Consider the following 21,056-nt stretch of genomic DNA (forward strand, 5'->3'; position numbering starts at 1 on the left):
AGATGATTCTCAAGATCATTGGCTCCAATAGTGAATAAAGCAAGTTGTTTTCGGATAAAAAAATTTGCATCATCAAGCTTATTACCAATGGACATGAATTTCTAAGAATTGTTTGAGTAAAGAAGGGAGATTATTTGACATGGTAGGAATTTGAGAAGATGTAGTTTTTGATAAATTGATTTTTAGATTAGAGCCTTACTCTGATACCATATTAAGTACCAAAGATTAAAGATAAAAGAGATAAAAACTAGAGATTGATTATGCAGAGAAGAATTTGCTGTAGAGAGAATAAAAATGATATTACAAATTAGACAAACAATGAGTAAGAGAATTGATTATAGATACTTGAAATGTAATACATGATAATATATATAGTGACCAATTCTAACTGGACTTAATAACATAATTGATTAGCTAAATAAAATTATAATTACATCAATCTTAATTTTCTTTGCAGTATAAGTTAACTCTTGACTATTGGTGATCCAATATTGACCACCAAATAAAATAGCGTTTCAAGTAGTGACATATTCATAGTTTGAATTGTTTGAATTGTGACACGTGCCACTACTTAATTTGTTGGTCGATATTTAACTACTAGTAGCTATTCATATCACAGGTATCAGTAATTTTTAAAATAAATAGTTTTATGATATTATATCAAAATTTTTATAACTAAAATATTTAAAGTTAATCTAATATATTAGAAAAATAAAAAATATATTTGAAAATTTACACAAATCTACAAAAATAAGGCGATTGTGGAAGGAATATGTATAAGATATGAAGTATGCGTTGTATATATAATATTATTAGCAATATATCACATATACTCCATATATATACTTCATACATTATTTACCATTGGTATTGTAAGTAAGCCAATTAAAACGGCGTATGTAAATTGGACATTACGGTCATATTAAAAATCGGTAGCTACACCTACTGATCAAGCATGCGCCAAAACAATAATACATAGAATTAGTATTGACTACATCTAGCTTAAAAGAAATTAGTTAGTTGTTCCAGAAAGGCACAAGTGATACATATATATTACCTAACTATATATATTTGCATCATTGCATGAAAAGAAAAGAAAACAAAGAAAAAAGAATTGAACAAAACAAAACAAAAAGAACTCAACGCCTATCAATTATAGATATCTTGCCGAATTCTCGTGTTTACATATTAGATACATTTTAAATACGATACTTATTCGATACGCATGTCTTTTAAGTTTAATCATATTTTAATAAAAAATAAAAAATATTTGTTTGTTAAATATATTTGGATACACATAAATATCATTATATATCGGTATATATATTTAATCTTATTCTTAACATATATTCTTGAAATGAGTTTTGAAATAATATATATTATTATTGATTAAAATAAAAAATATTTTAAATATTTCATATAATTAGAAAAAACATTAATAATAATTAAAAAAAATAATTTATATTTTAATATTAATATTACTATAATTTATCTAAAAAATATTTTATATTATATATTTATATCGTGTCTGTCTCTTATAAAAATTTAAAGTATACAAATTTAAAGTTTATGTGTCAATATTCCTGTATCTCATATTATATCATGTTCTGTGTCTATATTTCATTTTCGTGCATCATAAAATTCAACACATTTCTAAACCTAATCAATTTCATTCCATTAGGTTCCTGAAATATCAAGATAACTAATACAAATCTTTGTCCACAAAATGCTTAATTTCACTTAAGAGAAAGCATAAAAATAATGTGACGTTATATATTGTGATGACTACTTAATTAGTAATTTGGAAATACTGATCTGACTAGTAGTTAGCACAGTACTGTATCCGTGCATGCAAAAAGTTCTCACCATGATACATTGAGACATAAGGCTACTCTAGTACAATTTTACGTCTATTATATATCTCTAATTTTAAAATTAAAATGTATTACATGTCATTTTTACATTGCAATCGAAATCAAATTTTTCTCTCCAAAATTAAGAATTTTTTTTCTCCTTACTAATTTTACAACCAAAATGTGTCACATGTCACTCTCTCATTGTAATTGAAATTAAATCATTCCCTCCAAAATTAAAGAATTCTTCCCTCCTCCTTACTAATTTTACAACCAAAATGTACCACATGTCACTCTCTCATTGTAATTAAAATCAAATCTTTTCCTCTAAAATTAAAGAGTTCTTCCCTCCTCCATCTTCCCTCTTCCTTTTTCTATTTCTCTCATTCCTTCAACCACTCTATCTATTTTATATATCTTTATCAATATCAATGATTAATTACTAATTTGACAATCAAAATATGCAATGTAAACTCCGTTAAATTAGTAAATAATTAGTCAATAAATTATTTTTTAATAAAAAAAATTAGAAATATGAATATTATATTAAATTAGGATAGAGCTCATCAAAACAAGAATTTTGACACTAATTTCAAAGAATTTGGCCCAAGATTAGACCGAACGGCTCGAACTGGTTGAACCGGACCCAAACTGGGCCCGTGGGCCCAACCGGCCCAGCACTTAAGTAAACCGAAGCCACTTCTCTTCCCCAATTAAGCAGAAGTGGCGCAGGGGAGGGGAAAAAAGAAAACGTTCCAAACCCTTATGGTAAACTCAAATCACCGTAATTCCTCCGTCCGAGCTCCGATCTCCATACTGTTTGTGGCCATACGACCACCGCGTCGAGCTCTACGTTTCTATCAGAACAATTTATTAGGTAACTTGCTTATTCACTCTCAGCCTCTTCTTCCCCAATTTTTGAAAATTAAGTGGAGGTATTGAATTTCTTTACTCTTTGATGTTTTAGGATCCAATTAGCTTGAGAAAAACGTTCACTCTTGCTTATACGAAGCTTGGGTAAGGTGAGGATACCATAAATCCTATTTAATTTACTAAATTTATGCCTTGGGTATTAAATTGGGTGTATATGTGTTATGAATGTGTATTAGGTTGTGAATAAATAATTGGAGCTTGAAATCGTGGATATTGAAACTTAGAGGAAGCTAAACACTAGTGTTTTGTTGAAGTTCTTGGGGCTGTGTTTGTTTTAATAAGTTGCCTTGATCACTACGAGGAAACCGGCCAAGGTATGGTTTAGGTTTCTTGCATTTAATATATAATGTTCTCTGAAAACTTAGGTTAGATGACCATAGGATAGGTTAGAATGTATGTGTATATAATTATTGCTTAACTAGTTGGTTTTGGTTTGGTGCTTGTTATCTAGTTGGTGAATTGATAAGTTTGTTGATTAATGATTTGAGGATGTAAATGTATGGTTGATGATGCTCGATGGTTAGTGGTGATTTGATGAATTTGTTGGTGATTTGAGGTATAATTATCATGGTGATTGTTGTGATGATGAGGAAGGGCATGTTGTGTTGAAACTGGCAGGTTTGGTAGTGAATAGAATGGAACTTTTGAATGAAAATGAGGTTGGGGGAGTTTTGCAAAAATTGGTTTTGGGCCGAACTTCGGCAGTTGATAACTTGGCTTCTGGACCCTCAATTTGTTTCCAACTTGTTTTAAATGAAAATTGGGTTCGTGAAGTTTATGCCGTTCAAAGAATGGATGAAAAATGATTTAAAATGATTAAGTTATGCTCGACAGAAGTTTTGGTTTGAAATAGGCAATTCTGCAGTTTTCAACTAAATCAGGTTTTCAGAAAACGTACGCCCACGCGTACACGTGACCCACGCGTACGCGTGGCATGAAATTTTTAACTGACGCGAGTAGCCTTATGCGTACGGGTAATGGACTAACATGCATGTCCACGTGTACGATGGCCCACGCGTACGCGTGACATGAAGTATTCACCTATACGTATGCATGATAAGGAAATGCGCACGCGAGATGCTCTTTTCATACTCCCACGCGTACGCGTGGCCCCTATTCCAGCAAACATGATTTTCTGAGTTTCAAACCCTATTTCAAACTTCTAAACCTCTATTTTCATTTCTTTGGTAAAAAATAATAGTATTAAACCTGATAGTCAGATGAAGTTAGGAAAAGAAGATAACTTGGAGGTGAAGTAAAGCTGAAAAAGTGATGAATTGAACATAAAAATTCTATGAATGATTATGTTTTATATTTGGCTTGAATAATCAAATGATCTGAGATACGTGATTCCCTGAGTAAATTACCATGGCTTACCACCACGTGTACCAGGTCAAAAACTCGATACTCTGTTGACCCTACGACGTAAAGGTGACCGGGCACTTATAAATTTCCCGGGAATGGTACCCCTATTAAATGATTATATATATATATATATATATATATATATATATGAGAAAAAGCTATGCGTAGACTCATGGGGATACTTGTCGGGTTGGCTTGATAACTAACAGATGAGACTCATCAGTCATAGGACAGGCATGAATCATGTGCAAATTACTTGAATTACTTGCTTGTGCATTAACTGGGTGTGCCTAAGTGTTTTTGCTATGTTAAATGTATATGTGTTACCTGCAGTATTTGTAACCTCCTTGTGCTTGCCTTATCTGCTTATTTGTCTATGATATGTTGTTGGAGATCGAGGTATGGAGGAAAGGTAGTAAGACTTAGATTTAGGATTAAGTTAAGATAGACTTAGTTACTCTTAGAAAACCACCTTTTATGGCTTCTGTTTAATACTTTAAGCTTTATAATCTGAGTGTCGGTGTTCTAGGATTGCCTCTGGCATTCCCAGGACCTTATATCTTATATGTGTGGTACCTTTACCATGCTGAGAATCTCTAGTTCTCACCCCATACTATGTTGTTATTTTTCAGATGTAGGTCGAGAGGCATCTCCTTAGGCATCTGAGCTCCTGAAGCAAAGTGGTTGTTGGGTAACTTTTTGGATTGTATAGTCATATATATATATATATATATATATATATATATATATATATATGTGTGTGTGTGTGTGTGCCTAGTATTCTCTCCACATGACTTGTTCCTTTTGATCCTCTTAGAGGCTTATATATGGAGAGACAGGATTTTGTTTATGTAAATTTGGGTTTTGGTTATGTATATATTCTCCGGCCAGCCTTGACTTCATGGGCTGAGTTAGGAGCTTGTTATTTTGTATCTTTGGCCCTCTACTCTTACTTTGGTTATCTTATGCTTGATAGTTAAAGTTTTCTTAGTATGCAAGTTAACTCATTTTCTGAACACTGCGCTTTAATTCACGATTTTTATTTTATATGTCCTTCAAGGCTCCTAGTTTATTATATTCTTCTGCTATTATATGTACACTTTTTATTTTAGAGGTCGTAGTACCCCTATCATCTCTGTTTTATGTCTTAAGCGTAAAGTTGAGTGTGGTAGGGTGTTACATTATGGTATCAGAGCAGTTTGTTCCTATAGAGCCTGAAAGACGGATTGACTATGCTTCTATGCATTCTCTGTATATGTGTCTATGTGCTATTAGGATGTCTGATTGATATATATGGCATAAACATTTGTGAGTATGCATTTGGAACTTAAAGCATTAGACCTGCGATATTGAGACTGATCAACTTAATATCACTTGTTTGGTGTGTATAGGGACCAGATGTCGACTCATGGACGCGGTCGCGGGCAAGGTAGAGGTAGGATAGGCACCGTTACTTCTGGCCTGGCAGGGAATGATCCAATAGACTTCATGGCTGCCCTTGGGAATATAGCTACAGCTCTGTAGGCGACAGCCAAGGCACAGGGTAATCAGATAAACCAGGGTAATCACGGAAATAATAATGACGAAGAAGGCCCTATGACACTTGCAACATTTCTGAAAGTTCACCCTCCAACCTTCAGGGGAACCTCGAATCCCACTGATACAGACAATTGAATTCAGGCTATGAAATGGGCACTGCAGGCTCAACAGGTTCCTGAAGAGCAATGGGTTGAGTTTGGAACTTATCAGTTGTAAGGCGAGGCTCAGTATTGGTGGCAGGGAACACGACGTATACTACAGCCAGATGGTGCTGTGGTTTCTTGGGAGGTCTTCCAAACAGAGTTCTATAAGAAATATTTTCCTAATTCGGTCAGAAACACCAAAGAACTTGAATTAATGCAATTAAAGCAAGGCTAAATGACTGTTACTGAATATTATAGTAGGTTTGAGGAGTTATGTCACTTTTCTCGTATCTGTCAAGGTGTGCCTGAAGATTTTGCTGAGTGGAAATGTATTAAATATGAGGGAGGTCTTCGGAGTGATATTCTGAGCTTCGTTTCCCAATGGAGATCAGAGTGTTTTCTGAATTGGTGAATAAGAGTAGGGTGGCTGAGGAATGTATAAGGAAGGCGACAGCAGAGAAAGGAAGTTTGAGGGTGCCTTTTCAAAGGACTTTAGGAAGAAATTTTGCTCTGAGAGATAGGAATTTCAAGCGTGGAGGCTTTGTTCCACAGCAGAATCAAGGCCAGGGCAATTACAGAAGGCCAAATACTAATGTTAATCAAGGAAGAAGGTTTGAGAAGTAGCCACAACAGGATTTGAGCTGTCAGAGGTGCGGGAAGTATCACCCTGGAGTTCCGTGCAGATCAGGTCTTGGAGTATGCTATTTTTGTGGATAGCCCGGGCACTTGGCCAGTAATTATTCAGAGAAGAAGAAGTATGAGACTGGTAGTGTACAGCAACCAGGGAGAGTGTACATCACTTCTACAGCAGGTACTGAGGGATCTAAGACACTGATTGGAGGTAACTGTGAAATGGCTGGTAAAATCTTAAATGCTTTATTTGATTAAGAAGAAACACATTCATTCATTGCATTTGAAAAGGCTAATGAATTAGGATTGAGAATGGTGGTTTTAGGTTATGATTTGAAAGTGCATAATGTTACTCATGAAGATATGGTGACTAGGTTAGGATGCCCACAAGTTCCATTTCGAGTACAACAACGTGAATTTGTGCATGATTTGATTTGTTTGCCGATGACTGGTTTTGATCTCATCTTGGGATTGGATTGGTTATCCAAGAATCATGTTTTGCTTGATTGTTCTGAGAAGTCAGTACATTTTATGCCGGAAGGTCAGAAGCGCCGGTTGTGGTGAATAATTACTATTTGAACTCTATGATAATAAATTGTTCTAGAACTGAATGTCAGGGTATTATGTTATTAACTGTGGAAGTATCAGGTGATGATCAGAGTTTAGAGTAGATTCCGGTTGTATGTGAATTTTCAGACGTGTTTCTGGATGATATTGATGAACTTTCACCTAACCGGGAGGTTGAATTCGCAATTGACATGGCCCCTCGAGCCGGTCCAATTTCAATTACTCCTTATAGGATGTCACCTTTAGAAATGGTTGAACTGAAAGCTTAGCTGGAAGATCTATTGGGTAAGCACCTTATTCGACCAAGTGTTTCGCCGTGGGGAGCGCCAGTGTTATTGGTAAAAAAGAAGGATGGATGTATGCGCTTGTGTGTTGATTACCGGCAACTGAATAAGGTTACTGTGAAGAATAAATATCCATTACCTAGAATCAATGACCTAATGGATCAGTTACAGGGTGCCGGTGTATTCTCTAAGATTGATTTGCGATCCGGGTACCATCAGATAAGGGTTAGAGGCGAAGATATTCCGAAAACTGCTTTTAGAACACGATATGGTCATTATGAATATACGGTGACGTCTTTTGGGTTAACCAATGCTCTGGCAGTATTCATGGATTACATGAACATGATTTTCCGGCCGTACCAGGACAAGTTTGTTATTGTCTTCATTGATGATATTCTTATTTACTCTAAGATTGAGGAGGAGCATGCTAATCACTTGCGAACTGTGCTGCAAATTTTGAAAGACAGGAAATTATATGCTAAGTTATCTAAATGTGAGTTCTGAAAGAGTGAGGTGAAATTTCTCGGTCATGTAGTGAGCAAGCAGGGAATAGCTGTGGATCCTGCTAAGGTAGAAGCAGTAATGAATTGGGAGCAACCAACTTCAGTGACAGAGATCGGGAGTTTCCTAGGTTTGGCGGGGTATTATCGGAGATTCATTAAGGGATTTTCACAGCTCGCCTTACCTTTAACTAAGTTGACTAGGAAGGATATGCCTTTTGTCTGGACTTCGGAGTGCGAGGAGAGTTTGCAAGCATTGAAGCAAAGGTTGACTACTGCTCCTATGTTGGTATTGCCTAAGCCAAGTGAACCATTTGAAGTATACTGTGATGCATCATTAAAGGGTTTGGGGTGCATTCTGATACAGCACCAAAATGTTGTAGCATACGCCTCACGGCAATTGAGGCCACATGAGATGAACTATCCGACTCATGACTTAGAACTTGCTACTGTTGTGTTTGCTCTGAAGATCTAGAGGCATTATCTCTATGGCATTAAGTTTCACGTTTTCTCAGACCATAAGAGTTTGAAGTATCTTTTTTAGCAGAAGGAGTTGAATATGCATCAGAGGAGGAGGATGGAGCTTCTGAAAGATTATGATTTCGAATTGAATTACCATCCAGGAAAAGCGAACGTTGTGGCGGACGCCTTGAGTAGGAAATCTTTATATGCAGCTTGGATGATGCTACAAGAAGAAGAGTTACTAAAGGCATTCCAAGGCTTGAAACTAGGAGTTAGGGAAGAATCTGGAATTCTGTGTTTGAGTTGCAAATTTCAAGTGATTTTAAATCAGAACTTCTAAAGGCTCATCAAGATGTTGAAGCGTTATGTAAAGTATTGCCGGCAATTGAACAGGGAAGACAATGGAGAGTGTCAGAAGGTAAGGATGGTTTATGGAGGTTCAAGAACCAAATTATTGTGCCAGATGTCAGAGATCTGCAGTAAGGTATCTTGAAGGAAGCTCATAAAAGTGGGTTTTCAATCCATCCAGGAAGCACCAAAATGTATCAAGATCTGAATCGATGTTCTGGTGGCCAGGAATGAAGAATGATGTGGCATTGCATCTATCTAAATGTTTAACATGTCAGAAAGTTAAAATTGAGCATCAAAGACCATCAAGAACCCTTCAACCTTTAGATATTCCACAATGGAAACAGGAAGGTATCGCAATGGATTTTGTGATAGGTTTGCCTAGGACTCGGACTTGTTATGACGCTATTTGGGTGGTTGTAGACCGACTAACAAAATCAGCTCACTTTCTCCCCATTCGGATAAGTTGTACAATGGAAGAATTGTCTCGAATGTACATCAAAGAGATTGTCAGATTGCACGGCGTGCCTTCTACCATTATATCCGACAGAGATCCTCATTTCATATCAAGATTCTGGGGAGCCTTTCAGTGTGCATTTGGGACTCAGTTAAGTTTGAGTACTGTATATCACCCTTAGACAGATGGTCAATCAGAGAGAACTATCCAGACCTTGGAGGATATGCTAAGAGCTTGTGTCTTAGACCAGCCGGCGAGCTGGGATCGGTATATACCACTAGTGGAGTTTGCTTATAATAATAGCTACCATGCGAGAATCGAAATGGCTCCGTATGAGGCTCTATATAGTAGAAAATGTCAATCCCCACTATGTTGGTATGAAACTGGAGAAAGAAGCTTATTAGGGCCTGAGGTGATAGCTGAAACTACTGATTAGATAAAAAAGATTTGTAGCCAAATGCTTATAGCCCAAAGCCATCAGAAGAGCTATGTTGACCAAAGGCGAAAGCCTTTGGAGTTTGAAGAAGGGGAGCATATTTTTCTGAAGGTTACACCAACCACTGGAGTGGGAAGAGCCATTAAGACTAAGAAACTGAATCCCGTTATATTGGACCGTTTGAGATCCTGAAAAGAATTGGGCTGGTGGCTTATAAAATCGCCTTACCACCATATCTTTCAAACTTGCACGACGTGTTTCATGTGTCACAGCTTCGGAAGTATACTCCTGACGCAAGTCATGTTCTGGAACCAGAACCGATTCAAGTGAGAGAAGATCTAACATACCTGGTGGAAAAGATTGCGTTAAAAGATTGTGTGGAAAAGAAGTATCACTGGTAAAAGTAGATTGGAGTTGAGCTGGTATTGAGGAACATACCTGGGAACTCGAATCAAATATGCGGAAGGACTACCCACATCTCTTTTCAGGTAACTAAATTTGAATTTTGAGGGCAAAATTCTTTGTTAGGTGGGTAGGATGTAAACCCCGTTAAATTAGTAAATAATTAGTCAATAAATTAGTTTTTATTACAAAAATTAGAAATGTGAATATTATATTAAATTAGGATAGAGCTTATCAAAACAAAATTTTGACACTAATTTCAAAGAATTGGCCCAAGATTGGACCGAACGGGCCAAACAGGTTGAACTGGGCCCAAACAGGGCCCGTGGGCCCAAGCAGCCCAACACTTAAGTAAACCGAAGCCACTTCTCTTCCCTAATTCAGCAGAAGTGGCTCTGAAAGCTATCAGGGGAGGGGAGAAAAGAAAACATTTCCAAACCCTTACGGTAAACTCAAATCACCGTAACTCCTCCGCCCGAGCTTCTATTGTCGCACCGTTTGCGGCCACGTGACCACCGATTCGAGCTCTACGTTTCTACCAGAATAATTTCATAGGTAACTCTCTTATTCACTCTCAGCCTCTTCTTCCCCAATTTTTGAAAATTAAGTGGAGGTATTGAATTTCTTTGCTCTTTGATGTTTTAGGATCCAATTAGCTTGAGAGAAATGTTCACTCTTGCTTATACGAAGCTTGGGTAAGGTGAGAAAATCATAAATCTTATTTAATTTATTGAATTTATGCCTTGGGTATTAAACTGGGTGTATATGTGTTATGAATGTGTATTAGGTTGTGAATAAATAATTGGAACTTGAAACTATGGATATTGGAACTTGGAGGAAGCTAAACACTAGTGTTTTGTTGAAGTTCTTGGGGATGTGTTTGTTTTAATAAGTTGCCTTGATCACTATGAGGAAACCGACCAAGGTATGGTTTAGGTTTCTTGCATTTAATAGATAATGTTCTATGAAAACTTAGGCTAGATGATCATAGGATAGGTTGAAATGTATGTGTATAAGATTATTTCTTAGTATCTTGTTAACTAGTTGGTTTTGTTTTGGGGTTTGTTATCTAGTTGGTGAATTGAAAAGTTTGTTGATTAATGATTTGAGGATGTAAATGTATGGTTGATGATGCTTGATGGTTAGTGGTGATTTGATGAATTTGTTGGTGATTTGAAGTATGATTATTGTGGTGATTATTGTGATGATGAGGAAGGGCATATTGTGTTGAAAATAGCAGGTTTGGTAGTGAATAGAATGGAACTTTTGAATGAAAATGAGGTTTGGGGAGTTTTGCAACACTTGGTTTTGGGCCGAACTTCGGCGGGTGATAATTTGGCTTCTAGACCCTCAATTTGTTTCTAACTTGTTTTAAATGAAAATTGGGTTCGTGAAATTTATGCCGTTCAAAGAACAGATGAAAAACGATTTAAAATGATTAAGTTATGCTCGACGGAAGTTTTGGTTTGAAATAGGCAATTTTGCAGTTTTCAACTGAATCAGGTTTTTGGAAAACGTACGCCCACGCGTACGCGTGACCCACGCGTACGCGTGGCATAAAATTTTTAACTGTGCGTACGCGAGTAGCCTTATCGTACACATAATGGACTAACATGCATGTCCACGCATACGCATGGCCCACGCGTACGCGTGACATGAAGTATTCACCTATGCGTAGGCATGACAAGGGGATGCGTGCGTGAGCTGCTCTTTTCACAGTCCCACACGTACACGTGGTCCCTATTCTACCAAACATGATTTTTTGAGTTTTAAACCCTATTTCAAACTTCTAAACCTCTATTTTCATTCCTTTGGTTATAAATAATAGTATTAAACGTGAGAGTCAGATGAAGTTAGGAAAAGAGGATAACTTGGAGGTGAAGTAAAGCTGAAAAAGTGATGAATTGAACATAAAAATGCTATGAATGATTATGTATGATATTTGGCTTGAGTAATCAAATGATCTGAGATACGAGATTCCCTGGGTAAAGTACCGTGGATTACCACCACGTGTACCAGGTCGAAAACTCAATACTCTGTTGACCCTACGACGTAAGGGTGACTGGACACTTATAAATTCTCGGGAATGGTACCCCCATTGAGCGATTTGATATATATATATATATATATATATATATATATATATATATATATATATATATATATATGGGAAAAAGCTATGCATAGACTCATGGGGATGCGCATTGAGGGACAGTCCAAAGGTTTAGCAAACCGGACTTGTTGGGTTAGCTTGATAACCGACAGATGAGACTCTTCAGCCATAGGACAGGCATGCATCATGTGTATATTACTTGAATTACTTGTTTGTTCATTAACTGGGTATGCCTAAATGTATTTGTTATGTTAAATGTATATTTGTTACCTGCAGTATTTGTAACCTCCTTGTGCTTGCCTTATCTACTTATTTGTCTGTGGTATGTTGTTGGAGATAGAGGTATGGAGGAAAGGCAGTAAGACTTAGATTCAAGATTAAGTTAAGATAGGGTTAGTTAATCTTAGAAAACCACCTTTTATGACTTCTGTTTAATACTTTAAACTTTATAATATGAGTGTCGGTGTTCTAGGATTGCCTCTGGCATTCCCAGGACCTTATATTTTATATGTGTGGCATTCCCAAAGGTTCTCACTCCATACTATGTTGTTGTTTTTCAAATGCAGGTCGAGAGGCACCTCCTTAGGCGTCTGAACTCCTGAAGTGAAGTAGTTGTTGGGTTACTTTTTGGATTGTATAGTCATATATAAATGTGTGCTTAGTATTCTCTCCGCATGACTTGCTCCTTTTGATCCTCTTAGAGGCTTATGGAGAGACATGATTTTGTTTATGTAAATTTGGATTTTTGATATATATATATATATATATCGCGAGCTGAGTTAGGAGCTTGTTATTTTGTATCTTTGGCCCTCTACTCCTACTTTTGTTATCTTATGCTTGATAGTTAAAGTTTTCTTAGTACGCAAGTTAACTCGTTTTCTGAACATTGCGCTTTAATTCGCGATTTTTATTTTATCTATTCTTCAAGGCTCCTAGATTATTATATTCTTCTGCTATTATATATACACTTTTTATTTTAGAGGTCGTAGTACCACATCATCTCTGTTTTACGGCTTAAGCGTAAAGCTGAGTGTGGTAGGGTGTTACATGCAACATGACATTCTATAATTGCATTAAATTGAAATTGAAATATTAAAATTGAAATTGAAATATACCTATATTATGTATCATATATTACTATATAATTTAATAATCATATGTGTCACATGATACTCTCTTATTAAAATTGAGAGAAAATATTTTTTTTTCAAAATTAATAAACTTCCTTCCTAAATTCTCTCATCTACCTCTCTCAATTTTTTCTATTTCTCTCTACTATTTTTACTCTATATATAATTTATATTTATATTAGTAATTTGACAAATCAAAATATGTCATCCGATATTTTTTTACAATTAAAATAAAAATTTTTCTTCAAAAATTAACAAACTCTTACTCTCACTCTCATTCTTTATCTTTATCTTTCTCTCTTTTTTCTCTCATTTTTCTATTTTTCTATATTTTTCTTCTACAGAAAACAAAATTAATAAAATAATATAATTTAAATAAAAATATTATTATTATTATTGTTATTATATACATAATTTTTTAGTTTTTTATTTAGTTTTAAATTTTCACCGCTTATCTTTTTAATCTATATTTTCATTTCTCTTCTTTCAAATATTCTTTACATATAATTTTGAGAGAATACTAATGTTATAATTAAAAGTTAGAATCAAGATTCAATTATTTAAAAAAAATTAATTTTGAGTTAATTTTATAACTATCAGTATAATTTTTTTATGCTAATATCTAATTATATTTTTTTATACATAGAGAAAAAATATTACTTTTAAATAGCAAGTATAAAAATTAATTATTTCTATTTTTCAACAGACTTAACAGTTAACACCTAATTAAATATAAAAGTATACACGTTAAATTATTTTAAATTTTAGATAACGAATGTTAAAATTAATTATTAAAAAAAATTACTTTTTCATATAAAAATAATAACTAAAATCTTATTATTTAATTTTTTATCTACAGATACTTTGGTCTTCTTAGCCAAAAACTTTTATTAACCTACGACTTTTTTTTTTATAAAAGTAATTTGATTTTATAAATCTTCTGTGCTATGCATAATCTATACTGTCAAAACAAAGTAGACTATAATTTTAAAAAATGTATATTCCCGTAATATTATTACAGATAAAAATACTAATAGAATTTCTAATTCTGAGATAGATAAATCCATGTACTACTGAGAATGAATTATGTAAAGAAATGTTATAACTATTGTAAATAAAAAATATTAAAATTGACTAATATTAACTAACTAAAAATTAGTTCCTATGCTTTCTCTTATTTATACACTATAAAATTTTGCTTGTTTTCCTTCTTCAAATGTGATTAACTTTTGAAATTATTAGCAACAATATATCTTCCATCAATAAATGTTATGTATATAACTTGAAAAGATTTTAACACTCTTAATTAATAGCTCTAATAATATTATAAAATTTTGAAAACTAAAAATTCTTAATTATTATCTATAATATCATAAACTTTTGAAATTAAATGGTTAGTTCACTTGTTCACTCAAATAAGTATTAGCGAGTCAAATTCTGTCTTATATGTATGTGTAGCAACTTATTAACCAAGTGCGCAAATTAGTCATAATCTTGACCTGTCGAATAGAGAGATATCGTGAAAAATCAAAATATATATTGTAAATTTAAAAAAAAATTATATGCATAACTAAATGTGTTTTAAGGATACATTTTAAGAACACTATAAAAAAGAATATTTTAAAAATTATTGAAAAATAACTTTTTCAACTTTCAATGTATTAAATACATAAAAAAATATATTTTTTTTATTATAGTTAAAATATGTGCTTAGGATATAGGATAATTAAATTCTTAATTTATTTATCATTTTGTAGAAGTTGAAGGTTAGAAAGAAATACAGATGATCCTATCTATCTTGTGTTTTGATGCTATTAAGTGATACAAAATTTTTCTTTTATTAATAGTAAAATATATCTTTTAAAATTTTAGTGTTTTTTTTTAATAACAGTAAAAGCATTTTATTTTTAAAAAGTTATTACAATTCTCATCTATTTTAAAATTTTTTTTAACATAATAAATAAATAAATAATACTTTAATATTATTATATTAGAATGTAATTAATAAATAAAAATATTTTTATATGAAATATCATAACATCAAATTATTTTTACTTTTTTAAAATATTATTTTTGAAAGATTACTTAAAAAAATCTTTTTAAAAGCCCTTCCAAGAAGTAGAACGATATGTGTAATAAAAATGCAATAATAGTAACAATTAATTGTTTTCCTTTTATGACTTTTTTTTATATCAAGCATATAAAAGAATATATAAAGTTATAAATAATAAATTACAAAATGATGGAAGAGACTATAATTCAGGGGCTCGTCATGCATGTAACAAGTGTTGAGTAGGAAGGATTTTAATTCCAATCCTTTGGAGTTCACGTACGTGTGTTTATTAACACCAGCAAAAAAAAAAAAATTATAATGCTACACAATTATTACTATTATAATGCTACAAAAATATATGCTGTATATATTAGCATTGTAAATAAAAAAAATTATAAGGGTTAAGTATGGTTTTGGTCCCAAAAGTTTTTCGCCAGAATCGAAATCGTCCCTCTTCTAATTTTCGATTTAAAATCGTCCTTAACTTTTTTTTGGTATTAAAATCGTCCTTAAATAAAATTTTTAATTTAATTCCTAAACTACCCCTATTTTAATAAAAAAATAAAATTTTAGAGGGGAAGGAAACGCGCTGGGGTGGGAGGGGGGGGGAAGGAAACGCATTGGGGGTGGGTGAGTGGGTGGGGGGAAAGGAAACGCGGGAGGGAGGGAAGGAGTCCATCGCCATAGCCGCCGCCACCATCGTCGGTCCGCCCACAAGCCGCCGCCGGAACCACAACCAGAGGAAGACGTCGCCGCCTTCCCTTCATGTATCTGATTTGGCTTTGTGCTTGAATTTATTGATTTGGCTTTGTGTTGATTTGTTGCTTTCTGTTTCTGCTTGTGTTAAATTTGTGTTGATTTGTGTTGATTTGTTTGATTTTCTGCTTCTTTGTTAATGCTGTTATTCTTGGAGGTGGAGGTGGAGGTGGAGGTGGGGGTGGGGGGTGGGGGGTGGGGGGTGGGGGAGACGGGGAGGGGGAGGGGGAAGGGGGACAGCGGCGACATTGGTGGTGGTGTTGGTGGTGGTGGTGGTGGTGGTGGTGGAGGAGGTTGTGGCGGTGGTGCTAGTGTTTGTGGTGGTGGTGGAGGTAATTGTGTTGATAGTGGTAAGGGTATTTTTGTCCAAAAAAAAGGACGATTTTAATACGAAAAAAAAACGTTAAGGACGATTTTAAATCGAAAATTAGAAGAGAGACGATTTCGATTCTGGCGAAAAACTTTTGGAACCAAAACTATACTTAACCCAAATTATAATTATACAAAAAACATATAAACCAATAAAAAAATACCGCTCAAATATTTTTATACTATTATTTTAAATAATAAAATAGTTAAATTATATAAAAACAACTCAATGTAATAACTAATAACTCTAAGGGCAAATCAGTATATTAACTAATAAATCTAAATAAAATCTTATCATGTATTTATAGACTACTAGGAGGAGAGTGACGATACCGTGTATCAAGAATGACAATCCTCAACCATGAATACAGAGTACAAGAACGATCTCAGACTTTATTTTAAAGAGTCTTTCTACTACATTTCTTTTTATGGTTGGTTTTCCACTTTCATCTGTATTGGGCTCTCTGCCATTCCATTATATATGTTGTTCAACAAACTTTAATTTCAAACAACAACTGTTGTGATTAGGCAATTCAAGTTTAGGCTACCAATCTTGATTCGGGATTTCAATTGATAAGTGATTTGTCATTTTATAGTTCGATTTTTATTGTGCATTATGAGTTATAACTTGACTTTATTTACTTTCATTCTAAGTTTGTAACGGACGATCTTAATAATCATTATTCTGACTTAACGGTAATATTAGAGAGACAAAAAAAAAAAACAGTCAAAATTTGCCTTATTTATTATTTATTAATTGTCGCAATAATTAATAAATGCTAAATAAGATAAGTTATGGCTATTTTTGGTTAATTTTCTTTGGTTACCAAATATTTCAGTGACTTAATGGCCAACGATCATAACATCAAATCTATGCCTATAAAGACACCAATTTCTATATCTCAGGGAGAACGGACATGATAAGTTTTATTTTATGTCTAACATTCTATATTCATAGACTTATTATATACCTCTTAAATACTTATTGACTTGAGCGTCGGAATGCCTTTTTTAAGTACCCACTCTCCGTATTCTTTTTGCCGAAGTATACTTCCTTTGGAGATGAAGAGACAAGTTCGATTTCCCCTAAGACGAGATATATCTCAAAAATTCATCCACACAAGAACAATTGACGCCCACCGTAGGGACGGTAAACTAATTTCCTGCTCCACCAAATAGATTCAAAGAATTTGAATATATTCAAATACTTGAATCAATTTTTAAATAACATTTATATATTTTAGCAATTTATGTATTGTAATTTTTTTTTTATTTCTCAACCTCTATTCAAAACTCAGCTTCACAAGGCCATATAACATTCATTTAGGATTTTACAAATAATTCATTTAGAATAATGAAAAGACTATTGACACTCATCTTTAATTTGTTATATTTTCTATCAATAATTCAAAGTCTAAAAATATACACTTTAAACTCCTAAAAATTTAAATAAATCAATATATGTCAACTACAAAAATTCTTTAATTTCATGCTCTTTAATTACTTGAATGCTCTATCTTTTTTATTCTTTTCCAAAAGCAGAAAGAGTACAAAACCTGTTATATAGTCACTTATAATTACTTTGTTTTCAACTCTTAGATCATCTACTACACAGTAGCTTCATCTCTTACATTTTCTTATATATTGTCAGGAGAGTGTTGAAAAAACCTCTCTCTATATATCATTGCCATTTTAAATCCAAACGTACCATGATTCATTCTTTGCATTAGCTATTCTTATCCATGTGCCACACTTGTCGAACATGTTTTGCTCTCTATATTCCAATTGCACATTTTTGAAACTTCATTTTGTTGTTGGATATCTCTAAAGTCAAGGTCTACAAATCTATAAAAATTTTTCAAAAGTCATTCTTAAAGTTTGATAAACTACAACATCAAATCAAAAGCATGAATATTACTTGCTAATTATTTCTTTAGCACCTTTTTAATTTCAATTTATACACTACAAGAAAACAGCTCTATTGCCACGTTTTTAAAGTGTGGCGAAAAGCTGAAAAAAGCGTGGCGATAGCTTTTCGCCACGCTTTTTGAGCTACCGCCACGCTTTTGAAAGGGTGGCCTATCAAAGGGTGGCGGTTGCTCTATTGCCACGCTTTTGGTGACCTATCGCCACGCTTTATTTTTTGCCACGCTTTTGCAGATTGCCCCGCTTAAAAAACGTGGCCATATGCAAGAGATACGGCCACGCTTTTAAAGCGTGGCCATATGCAAGAGATACGGCCACGCTTTTAAAGCGTGGCCATAGCGGGAGATACGGCCACGCTTTTAAAGCGTGGCGATAAAGAGATACGGCCACGCTTTAAAAGCATGGCGATAGCCTTGTCAAATTTAAAAAAAAATATTTTTTTTTATTTTCAATCCTTTTTTATTACCAAACCTATAAATATAGTATGCAATTTTTATTACAAGATAAATTAAACAGTAATTAGTGACTATTTTTGGTATAATTGTTTTATACATTAATCCTTATACAAAACTTTCCAGGTTTTTTCAGTAACAAAAAACCCTTCAACCTCCTATACAGCCAAAATTCACTAACTAAGCAAAACGCATGTATAATTACAAAAGCAATGGAAAATTAATAGCAGGTCTGGGGTCTCAAAGATCACGTCAGGGTCCCTCATTTTCTGTATTTTATATTTTTCTTACAACCTTGTGCCCAACAAGTACATATCCCCTTCTCAGAATGATTCCCAGCAATGTTTGGTGGAGCTGAAAAAAATAACACCAACATCAACAAAATGATTTCATTTTCTTTTCACAGAACATAATAATGAAAATGCTGACAATCACCGACCAAAGACATAACAATGAAGAAACAAGGAATAACCCCATTGGCAAGCAAGCTCAGTGCTTTTTTTTTCTTTTGCAAAAAAGAAACCAAAAAAAGGCAAAAGGAACCATTGAATTACCATGCAAAAGGGAGAAAGGAATCTAACCAATTGGCAATGCAGGATGTAATGCAAGTAGGTAGAGATCAAATTTCAGGAAACAATTTAAGCAGAAATTAGGTATACTCGTCATGTTAATACGAGAAGGTTCCAAAACTCGAACGGACATAATCAAAATTACCTCTTGAATGGTTTTCTTTAGATCAAAAGCATCTTTCACTCGAGCATCCAGGAAGGCCATTGTATCATGGAAGTCTAACAAGAAACAAACGAAAGATGTATTAAGAAATGTCTTCACTTGTTACAACACCACATCAGAGCCACAAACAGCTTGTTATCCATCTAAATATAAGATACTATATTGATGGAGTGAGGTGGGGTGGGGCATAAAAGAATAAATTCCATTGTCATGAGAAAATTGGCTACTATGACAGGCTCAGTTCAAGAAAATAAGGAGAGTTTGAGAGAATGGACAATTGAACCCAGTTAATATTTTCTGGCTATTCACATACTGAAAAAGAAAGAAGGAGCAAAGGGGGGAATCAAATGGAACTGAATGATCGATGAAAGATATCACAATCGACAGAGTGATTACCATAAAAAGAAAAGCACAAAAAAACACAATAATGGATGGAAAGCTTAAATCAACCAAAAAATACGAGAAAATTTATATGCTCAGAATGAAGGGGCAGAAAAACAAACCAGGAGATGTATCTGTCAGCATATAAATCTCGGTTGTCGAGTATATTCCTGCCAGGACAGTGCGCTTGGCATACCAATCAATATCAGAAGCATTGTCACCTGCAGCATGCCAAATCTCATCCACTACCATTGCCCTCTGCTTAAAACTAGTTGGAACATTCACTGGTTGAGCCTGTAATGCAATATATATATATATATTAAAAAAAAACTCAAAAGCTGCATGCAAGATATATATCCAATGCCTAATAATACTTCATAGTCAATTAGGTATACTCGTCACAATTTAGTCCAGAAATCATCACATGCCGCAGCCCCTTTTTTCTTTTATCGAGCAATATACCTAATCTAATATATTCAAAAGTGTCCTAAGGTTTACTATTATGCATTTTACCATTAATAATAAAAGAGGGGGTGGAGGTTACCTAATTGATCAACAACTTGGCCATAAGCCATAAAACAAAAAGAAACTTAAGAAAGTCTTCAGTCTTCACCCTTTACTGCTATGTACTTTTACTAGTTGTTGTGAAATATACTAAAGTTATTGTGAAATTACAACAAATATGCAAAAGTGAGTCGGTGATATGAATAAGCATGCTATATACTGAAGAAACAAGCAATTCTAACACATCATTGGCATTGCAAAAGGGTACTATCATACTATTTAAACACAATGCAGCTCAAGCACGAAAAAAATATTAAATACCTTCTGTTCTGGTGGACCAACATTGGTTGTCCTTGTATTCAGTATATCCTCAATGCCCTGTGAGTTACTACCTTCATCCATACTTCTTGAATTTTTATACCTCCCACTACTCCATTTGGCTCCTCTGTTTGTCCTTGAAAACTTTGAATTGAAAGGTCGCTGAGTTTGGGCAACTGAAAAATGTCGCTTTCAAAGCAAACAAAACATCATTCGATGTACTTCGAATTTCAGATCCAAAAACAGCAGAGTCCCATTGTTTCAACCATAAGAGTACCTGTCTCAGACAATAAACAAATCAATTAATGGGTACAAAAGCAAATTGTTAAAAAAATTAAAGAAAAAAGTAGAAAAAAATGTTTATATCTTCCAACTATAACTCTTGTAAGTAATTTTTTCCAGA

At 33.9% G+C, this 21,056-nt stretch overlaps 1 protein-coding gene across 1 annotated transcript; it reads right to left on the reverse strand.

Moving 5' to 3' along the window:
• Positions 1 to 18,980: 18,980 nt before the first annotated feature.
• LOC112778717 (uncharacterized) lies at positions 18,981 to 21,004 on the reverse strand. The gene is made up of 3 exons (XM_072228510.1): positions 20,657 to 21,004; positions 19,954 to 20,125; positions 18,981 to 19,072 (listed from the first exon to the last, which is right to left on the reverse strand). Exons 1-3 carry the CDS (start codon positions 20,735 to 20,737, stop codon positions 18,981 to 18,983), a joined length of 345 nt encoding a protein of 114 aa, XP_072084611.1. The 5' UTR covers positions 20,738 to 21,004.
• Between the last annotated feature and the right edge of the window lie 52 nt (positions 21,005 to 21,056).

The sequence above is a fragment of the Arachis hypogaea genome, chromosome 19 (assembly GCF_003086295.3).
Source record: "Arachis hypogaea cultivar Tifrunner chromosome 19, arahy.Tifrunner.gnm2.J5K5, whole genome shotgun sequence".
NCBI classification, from domain to species: Eukaryota; Viridiplantae; Streptophyta; class Magnoliopsida; order Fabales; family Fabaceae; genus Arachis; species Arachis hypogaea.

Coding starts and splice junctions, on each gene's coding strand:
- LOC112778717 (XM_072228510.1), bottom strand. CDS start 20,737: ATGGATGAAGGTAGTAACTCACAGGGCATTGAGGATATACTGAATACA. Junction 20,126..20,656: donor TTGGTCCACCAGAACAGAAG/GTATTTAATATT, acceptor ATTGCATTACAG/GCTCAACCAGTGAATGTTCC. Junction 19,073..19,953: donor GCTGACAGATACATCTCCTG/GTTTGTTTTTCT, acceptor TATTTTTTTCAG/CTCCACCAAACATTGCTGGG.